At 45.3% G+C, this 9,692-nt stretch overlaps 1 protein-coding gene across 1 annotated transcript; it reads left to right on the forward strand.

The window, feature by feature from the left end:
• The first annotated feature begins 1,022 nt into the window (after nt 1–1,022).
• atp6v1e1.S (ATPase, H+ transporting, lysosomal 31kDa, V1 subunit E1 S homeolog) lies at nt 1,023–9,573 on the forward strand. Its single transcript, XM_018254819.2, has 9 exons — nt 1,023–1,492; nt 4,506–4,571; nt 5,655–5,764; nt 5,872–5,938; nt 6,743–6,832; nt 6,913–6,981; nt 7,152–7,246; nt 8,424–8,511; nt 8,662–9,573. The coding sequence occupies exons 1-9, from the start codon at nt 1,460–1,462 to the stop codon at nt 8,722–8,724; spliced, it is 681 nt and encodes a 226-aa protein (XP_018110308.1). The 5' UTR covers nt 1,023–1,459; the 3' UTR covers nt 8,725–9,573.
• The last annotated feature ends 119 nt before the right edge of the window (nt 9,574–9,692 follow it).

Consider the following 9,692-nt stretch of genomic DNA (forward strand, 5'->3'; position numbering starts at 1 on the left):
AGCCAAGGCACGGCTGTTATATTCATTGGAATAAATGCTCCGTCTCACTGAGCATGTGCGGTGCCTCTGACTCCAGGTAGAAGGATTAAAGAGCAGAGAAGCATGGAGCTGAGGGAGCAGCTTTATAAACATGGATATTTATTGATTTAGGGCTGTGGTAGCTAGTGAAGGTGGTGAGCAGACCAAAGAGCTGACACTTACTCATTCAGGAGACTCTCTGAGGCTTTGTCTAACGACTCCCTCATCTCCAGGGAGAGTTTGTGGCGGAGGTGGGACAGGCTTTCTTCTATAAAGGTCCAGGACAGGTAGCAGACGGGGGATGTGTGCATATCAAAGCCGGTGGAAGGGAAGTCTGGGATGGGAGGAGAACGTTAGATTCGCTGCATCCTTATGGCCATGCTACTCGGGCAATGAAGGGTCATCTACTGGTTTCTTACTGCGGATGCAGTGGAGGGGCCCAATGGCCATGCCCTGACCTGCCCCCAAGTCCCGCCCCTTCTGCAATAAACCAATCCCTTTCCTCTCGACCCCTGACAGATGTCCTCCCTACGAATGCAAGCTCTTGGGATTGCTACAGTTGAGACAGACCAATGATTTGGTTGATGAGAGTGTTATTCCAAACACTTTTGTAATTGACATTCTCATTATTTATTTTCTTTTTATTCCAAGATATTAAGGGATACATGTGCTGTTAATATGAATGGATTTTGTTCCAACAGCGCCACCTGCTGGTCATAAAAATAAATGTAAATAATGAATGTAAATGACAAAAGTGCTTAGAATATCACTCTCATCAATTTTACATTCACTTATTTTATAGGTTTACTTGTCCTTTAAGGGGGTATTGGCCACGCCCCTCCACACCAGACCACACCCACTTATAACATTGCCCAGAAATGCTGTCGAGCAGGAGGCAGGGCTTTAATTATGGGTGACCCAGAGGGGGGCGTGGTTAAACTGACCCCTCCCCATGTCTGTACAGTCTGTTAGAGGCCCTTTTGCTCCGCTGCAGATCCAGGTTACGTGTTTCTATCAGTCTCTTTATCTCTGCGCATCACAAAGTCCCCCGGCTCCAAGAAGCGCCTCTGACCTTCCCATTCAGTGACAAGGTTATAGAGGCAGAGATACGAACTCCAGGCCATCCGAGTTCCTGCGATTCCTGAGACCTCCCACCGACGTAACCCCCGCACAGACCGAGAAGCTTTTGTCAAAACCCGGAGCGGATCGCTCCATTTGTTGCTCACCCGGATCAGCCAATCGCTGCACAGCTAGTGGGCGGGCCCGAGACGGCAGAAGGCGTGGTTATTGGCCGAATAGGCGGGGCTGTGGAGCACTCACGTGATTATGCGTTTTAAGTCAGGTGACTGCCGTATAAAGAGGAAGTAGTCGTCTGTCAGTGTAATTGTGTCGCTGTCACCCGATTGTCTCCGGCCCCTCTGTCTCCCACTGAGCCGCTATCATGGCGCTGAGCGACGCAGATGTACAGAAACAGGTGAGCGGGGAGAGAATGAGCAGCACTGGGGGGATTAGGCCCAGAACTGGCCGTGCAGTGTCACTAACGTCTCTCCTCATATCTATCTCTATATATATCTATATCTATATACACCTTGTCTACTGACACCCCAATGACTCGCTTATTTGCTTTAGACCCATTTTACATGATTAGTTTCTGTTCTACTACAACTCCCAGCATCCCCTGTATCTCACTCTCCTTTGTGCCTCTTGTATTGTCTCTATAATATCTATGTGCAATTAGTTACTGTTCTACTACAACTCCCAGCATCCCTGTATCTCACTCTCCCTTGTATTATCTCTATAATATCTATAATATCTATGTGCAATTAGTTACTGTTGTACTACAACTCCCAGCATCCCCTGTATCTCACTCTCCCTTGTGCCTCTTGTATTATCTCTATAATATCTATGTGCAATTAGTTACTGTTGTACTACAACTCCCAGCATCCCCTTTATCTCACTCTCCCTTGTATTATCTCTATAATATCTATGTGCAATTAGTTACTGTTGTACTACAACTCCCAGCATCCCCTGTATCTCACTCTCCCTTGTGCCTCTTGTATTGTCTCTATAATATCTATGTGCAATTAGTTACTGTTGTACTACAACTCCCAGCATCACCTGATCCCACTCTCCCTTTTATTATCTCTATAATATCTATTAGCAATTAGTTACTGTTGTACTACAACTCCCAGCATCCCCTGATCTCACTCTCCCTTGTATTGTCTCTATAATATCTATTAGCAATTAGTTACTGTTGTACTACAACTCCCCGCATCCCCTGAGAGCTATTGGTTGTAGCTTTTGCTCTGTATGTCCTTATTGTTGCTGTAAAAAACGCAACCCTGATACTTGGGTCCCTCCTGTTGTTGTCGTATATCAGCCACGGGCAGCACCTCCAGACTCCCAGCACCCCAAGACTCCCAGCACCCCGACACCCCAGTCTCTATACTGGCCCAAAGCTGTGACCTGGGGGTGTGCAGTAAAATGAATATTGTTTATCTGGAACTCAAGTACATTTGCTCGTCTGTGTATGGAATGATGTGCCCATGTTGTTAAGAGTCTTAGATGCAGCTTTCCTGGTTATGTTCATAGAGGACTCTGGGAATTGTAGTTCAGCAGGAGCTCTACGTTCCCCACTGATCCCTGTAAATGACTCAATCTCTTCCAATGGAAAGGGCTAAATATTCTCCTTACACCACTAGCAGTTCATGGGCCCCGCAGTAAAATATAATTGCTGCCCCTATAGGGCCCGGGGCCCCCCAGCAGTGGAAGGGTCTGTAGTTTCGCCCCTATCTCACTCTAGAGGGGCGACTGGGGGGAGGGGGTATAATGGAACATTAACATGTGACCTTATTCATTATCCAACAATGAAGTCGGAGGGGTCACATGAGCTGCAGATCACATGATCCTCATCCTCGCCCAATCAGGAAGTGAAGATCCTATTTATCTGCATGGGCCAAGACTTGCCAGGCTGATGCATCAGGGCACGTGTCACCTAAGCAGCGGTAGCCAAATATATATTCATTTATTTAAGGAATTATAAGGTTAAAGGAGCCGCATGTTGGGTTGGCATTAGCCATTCGATTGTGCCAGTCAAGGTCACAAGGGCCAGTGTGACATTAGGAAAACAACAGCGATGTTTGGGGGGTACCCGAGTTGTATGTGTTGAGTGTAAACATCAGTATCAGACGGATCCGCTCCCTTCTGGCTCTGGAGCTGCAGGGAGTCCTAATCAGCACCCGTCTGGCCTGAGCTGGGAGTCCCTGGTTGTATCAGTAGGGTCAGTCCTATAGTTTATTTAGGTACAAACACAGACTGCGTCACTTTCACCAGCAGCCAATGAGAAATTACACCTTCTGCCCCTTAACTTAAAGGGGTTGTTCACCTTTAAGTCGACTGTTATCTTATAGGATGACCAGTTCCAAGCAACTTTTCAATTGGTCATTATTATTATTTTTATAGTTTTTTAAATTTGCCTTTTCTCACTCTTTCCAGCTTTCAAATAGGGGTCACCGACCCCATCTAATAAAACAAATGCTCTGTAAGGCTACAAATGTATTGTTATTGCTACTTTTTATTACTCGCATTGCTATTCAGGCCTCTCCTATTCATATTCAAATCAGTGCATGGTTGCTAGGGGACTTTGGACTCCAGCAACCAGATTGCTAAAACTGCAAACTGGAGAGCTGCTGAATAAAAAGCTAAATAACTCAGAAACCACAAATAATTGCAAATTGTCTCAGGATATCCCTCTCTACATCATACGAACAGTTAATTTAAAGGTAAACAACCTCTTTAAAGGGAAAACTAAACCCATATAAGTAACTGACTAATTTTGTATCGGCCCCTTGTGGTTGTGCCGCCCCCTGGGCCAGACCTGGTGGAACGTGTTTGTGTCTTTACCTGGGACTCTCTCTACAGCCGGCGTTTGCTAAACAGCAGAGGAATCCTAAACAGCAGTGTTACGGCCTACGTGTGTTTATTTTTCCATGGCCCGGGGGGTAAGACTTGCTGTAGGAAAAGGCTGGTTTAGTAGACATGGGCCACACTGAGGGGCGGGACCCTGATTTAGCATAGACTCAGAGTATCCCACGGGTGCCACGTTCCTTATTGTAATATAATGAATTACAGCTTCATCCCATGTGCTCTGCCCCCCCTAAAAGAAAGGGTTTAGAGTGGGGAACAATTATAATCATATGGTCAGTAGCCCAGGGGCCAAATTCTTGGATCACCCCAATTTAGACTCTCAATGGTCACATGTCCTCCACTTTTGAAGGGGGAATATCTCCCCATCATTCCACTCCAGCTCCTGCAGAAATATGCAATTCCCCCACAACCCACACTTCTGAGAGCTGTAGTTCAGCAAAAGCTGGGGACCCACTGGCTTGGTGATTGTGGAACATTTTTTGGCTTTATCATTCAAAGTTTGTAAAAATAAAAACATATAATTATATATAGAGTAAATGGTGTTGCTTATGTATTTGCAGATCAAGCACATGATGGCTTTCATTGAGCAGGAAGCCAACGAGAAGGCGGAAGAAATAGATGCCAAGGTAAGTCCCCAATGCGGAACATTCTGGGCTGTCCTGTAGTAAGAACTGGAGGGCCACAGGCTGGTTACACCTGAACTGCACATGGGCATTAACATTTCCACTGGGCTAAAACAAACATTCTTATTGTACATTGTAGGAAAAAATGTAAGGGACTGTTCCTTCTGAATTGTGCTTAGTACAGGGAATACCTATGCTGCCATAGTTTTATGGGATCTCTCTGTACAGACTATGAGCAAACTTAGGGGACTGTTCCTGCTGAATTGTGCTTAGTACAGGGAATACCTATGCTGCCATAGTTTTATGGGATCTCTCTGTACAGACTATGAGCAAACTTAGGGACTGTTCCTGCTGAATTGTGCTTAGTACAGGGAATACCTATGCTGCTATAGTTTTATGGGATCTCTCTGTACAGACTATGAGCAAACTTAGGGACTGTTCCTGCTGAATTGTGCTTAGTACAGGGAATACCTATGCTGCTATAGTTTTATGGGATCTCTCTGTACAGACTATGAGCAAACTTAGGGGACTGTTCCTGCTGAATTGTGCTTAGTACAGGGAATACCTATGCTGCTATAGTTTTATGGGATCTCTCTGTACAGACTATGAGCAAACTTAGGGGACTGTTCCTGCTGAATTGTGCTTAGTACAGGGAATACCTATGCTGCTATAGTTTTATGGGATCTCTCTGTACAGACTATGAGCAAACTTAGGGGGACTGTTCCTGCTGAATTGTGCTTAGTACAGGGAATACCTATGCTGCCATAGTTTTATGGGATCTCTCTGTACAGACTATGAGCAAACTTAGGGACTGTTCCTGCTGAATTGTGCTTAGTACAGGGAATACCTATGCTGCCATAGTTTTATGGGATCTCTCTGTACAGACTATGAGCAAACTTAGGGACTGTTCCTGCTGAATTGTGCTTAGTACAGGGAATACCTATGCTGCCATAGTTTTATGGGATCTCTCTGTACAGACTATGAGCAAACTTAGGGACTGTTCCTGCTGAATTGTGCTTAGTACAGGGAATACCCTATGTTGCCATGACTGCCCAGTTACAGTGGTTTATGTCTCACTTGCCGTAGGCAGAAGAGGAGTTTAACATTGAGAAGGGCCGACTGGTGCAGACCCAGAGACTGAAGATAATGGAGTATTATGAGAAGAAGGAGAAACAGATCGAGCAACAAAAGAAAATGTAAGTTTGTTCTGCAGGAGGCTCTATAATAATCTGTTTCTTTGCCCAGAGGAACAGTGAGAGAGAGAGACTGCAGAACCTCTAACTTGTCACTTTGTAACCCTCAGTCAGATGTCAAACCTGATGAACCAAGCTCGTCTGAAGGTGCTGAAAGCTCGCGATGATCACATTTCGGTAATTAGGCTCCATGCATGAAATGTTAGATATATATAGAAACATTGGGGTAACAGTCACCCTGCTATAGTTCCAGGGGTACCCAGGGTACAAATAAGCACTCACCCCAAATCTCCCCCTAACTGGCCTTCAGACTGGGCCCCCTTAGCTCATAACAAGGTTACAGATATATAGAAACATTGGGGTAACAGTCACCCTGCTATAGTTCCAGGGGTACCCAGGGTACAAATAAGCACTCACCCCAAATCTCCCCCTAACTGACCTTCAGACTGGGCCCCCTTAGCTCATAACAAGGTTACAGATATATAGAAACATTGGGGTGTCACCCTGCTATAGTTCCAGGGGTACCCAGGGTACAAATAAGCACTCACCCCAAATCTCCTCCTAACTGACCTTCAGACTGGGCCCCCTTAGCTCATAACAAGGTTACAGATATATAGAAACATTGGGGTGTCACCCTGCTATAGTTCCAGGGGTACCCAGGGTACAAATAAGCACTCACCCCAAATCTCCCCCTAACTGACCTTCAGACTGGGCCCCCTTAGCTCATAACAAGGTTACAGATATATAGAAACATTGGGGTGTCACCCTGCTATAGTTCCAGGGGTACCCAGGGTACAAATAAACTCTCACCCCAAATCTCCCCCTAACTGACCTTCAGACTGGGCCCCCTTAGCTCATAACAAGGTTACAGATATATAGAAACATTGGGGTGTCACCCTGCTATAGTTCCAGGGGTACCCAGGGTACAAATAAACTCTCGCCCCAGATCTTACACTGAATTCGGTGTCTCTCCCGGTGTAGGAATTACTAAGTGAGGCCAGACAGAGACTCGCTCGGGTGGTGAAGGACACGGCTCGGTACCAGATGCTGCTCGATGGGCTCATTCTTCAGGTTTGTTCCCGTTCCAGCAGGTGCATTTGGCGCTTATGTTCCCAATCACTGACTCTTATTCTGATCCGGATTCTTTGCAGGGTCTGTTCCAACTCCTGGAGCCCAAGGTGGTGATCCGTTGCCGTAAGCAAGACCTCCCTCTAATTACGGTAAGTTCTTGGGTATAAAGCTGACCTGGATATAACTTGTACCCTGCAGCACGGACTTAGGAGGTGGGTAGGGTTTATCCCACAAGCAGGAAATGGTCAGATAAGACACATTTGGGTTCAAATCTGACTGCAGCTGTGTCCATATTGTAACTGTCTGTCTGTCCTTGCAGGCTTCTGTGCAGAAGAGCATCCCCACTTACAAGGCTGCGACCAAGCAAGGGGTGGAGGTGATCATTGATAAAGAGAACCATCTTACCCCCGAAATGTAAGGCACACGTTTCACTGTAAATGTACATTTTATTATGGTAATGGCACTTATGGGGGGGCTTTAATTATCCCTATCACTTCCCAATAGTTTCATGCATAAATATAGAGAAGGTAGATAGTGAGAATACTGGGAGGGATCAAAGTGGTATAGGGGGGCCCAATGGGCCAACTTCTCTTATTCCCAATAATTAGGGGGCCCTAAACTGAAGCCAATGAGGAAGACAGAGGGAATTCTGGGCTGATCTGGGGATTATGTGTATTTACCTGCACTGTTTGTGCACATTAAAGGGGATGTAAAGGCAACAAAATAAAATCCCATTTTTACTTTCTTTAATGAAAAAGAAACCTATCTCCAATATACTTTAATTAAAAAATGTGTACTGTTTTTATAAGAAACCTGACTGTATGCAGTGAAATTCTCCCTTCATTTACTGCTGTGGATAGGAATTGTCAGACGGTCCCTAACTGCTCTACAGGGAAACAATCATACTTATGAACAGCAGGGGGAGCCCCCGCCTTACTTCCCAGCCATGCAGAACTCAAGCAGCTTTGTTTGTTTCCCTGTAGAGCAGTCGGCGACTGTGTAGAGATTTATATTGGATTTTATTTTTGCCTTTACATCCCCTTTACTGTTTCCAACTCCAGCTGCAGGGACAAAGATCATGGAGCCAGATTTAAACAGATAAACTGGGATTCTATTTGGAGGATAATTTTGCTGCAGCCACTGGTTCTGCAGAGTTGGAGAAAGTTTGTATTAAACAATACAAAAACTATAAAATCCACATTAGATTACATGACAACACAGGACCCAGTGCAGTCTGTATATTCTGATTATTAGTCAGTCTTGCTGTATCGGCTTCTGGCAGATATTATTTGACTTGTGCTGTTTTGATCATTTATGATGATCCCTAAGCAGCAGCCCAGACCACACTGAGCATGTGCACAGTCTTGGTCTTGCAAAGATGTATAACAAAGTTACAAGATGGTGACCCCCTGTGGCCAACTTTGAAAGCATAAATCATTTGTTTGATTAGGCTTGTGGTGCAGTAAGTTCATGTTTATGTTTAGTATACAAAATACAGCATTTCTAGCCTTATTCTATTTTAGACTTTACTTCCCCTTTAAAGCTCCCAATTCATGGCTGACTTACCCTTTATTATCTTGTGCCTCGGCAGAGCTGGAGGAGTGGAGCTTTATAACGGTAATGGGAAAATCAAAGTGTCAAACACGCTGGAGAGTCGACTGGAATTGATCGCTCAGCAGGTAACGTCTCTAATACGGAGGTCATTGCGCATTTGCCTGTAATTCCTGCATCTGCCATTGGACGATGAAGAGTTGTAGTTCAGCAACAGCTGGAGGGCCGCCGGCTGTATCTTGCGCCCACTGCTTATTTCCCTTTCTTCTGTTTAACAGATGATGCCAGAAATCCGAGTTGCTTTGTTTGGGGCCAACACCAACCGGAAGTTCCTGGACTGAGGGTGCCGGGAGTAGTTGGACTCTCCCTTCCGCATTCCCGGAGGTGTAACTTGAGGAAATCCTGAACCTCTTTTTGTTTCATTGTATTTCATAGTCATTGCTCTTCCCGTGTAACAACTAGGCTTGTGTTCTTGGTTCCCGTTTCATCTTATGGGTCAGTATTGGGGCGGGGTCGGCCAGCTGTAGGTGCTGATGCTTTTTCAAGCTTTTCCTCTCAATTCATGTCTTTTGTATGTGGAATGACTGATGCAGGAAGCACCTTCTGTCCCATCTCTGCTCTGCCATTAATTAAAATAATAAGAGCCGTTGTACTGAACAGAGATGTGCCAGGAGATGCTTCCCGCATCTCTAACTTCTCCTTCTGGGTCCTGCTGGCAGATTCATGATATTAGCAGTGTAACACTGGCTCATTGAAGGGGAAATTCACTTATTTTTTAAGTAGCTGCTCCCAGATATCTACCTGGGCAGGTAACGTTAGGTGCTCCCCACTCTCTGTCTTAGCAACTTTTTGAAGCATGAACTTCCCCTTAAAATCCTGGCAACATGTCTCTGACTCGCAGCGTTGCCTGGCTGGTCCCTAACACTATAAATGGTGGGCATTGTTTACAATAAATCCCCAGATCCAAATAATACACCGTTACCAAGTCTCATTCATTGATTGGACAGAGCTGGCTAAACCACGCCCCCATCCCGTTCACGGTTTCTCCCGCCTGCCGCTGACTGTAACCAGCATGGCTGCTCCTGGTTTTCATTGTTCTGTATATGTGACTCTCCAGTAAAACCATCAGCCTTGTTATTCAATGTCCAATGTGATGTTTATTTATTACAATAAAGTTGTGTGGTCCCTCCTGCCGTCCTTCCTTTTATTCACTTGCACTGTGTGCTGCACTGCTTAGGTAACAAGGGCCAAATCACATATATAAGGTGCAGGCTTGCCCTCGTATAAGCTGCTTCTCATGGATTCACAT

The sequence above is a fragment of the Xenopus laevis genome, chromosome 3S (assembly GCF_017654675.1).
Source record: "Xenopus laevis strain J_2021 chromosome 3S, Xenopus_laevis_v10.1, whole genome shotgun sequence".
NCBI lineage: Eukaryota > Metazoa > Chordata > Amphibia > Anura > Pipidae > Xenopus > Xenopus laevis.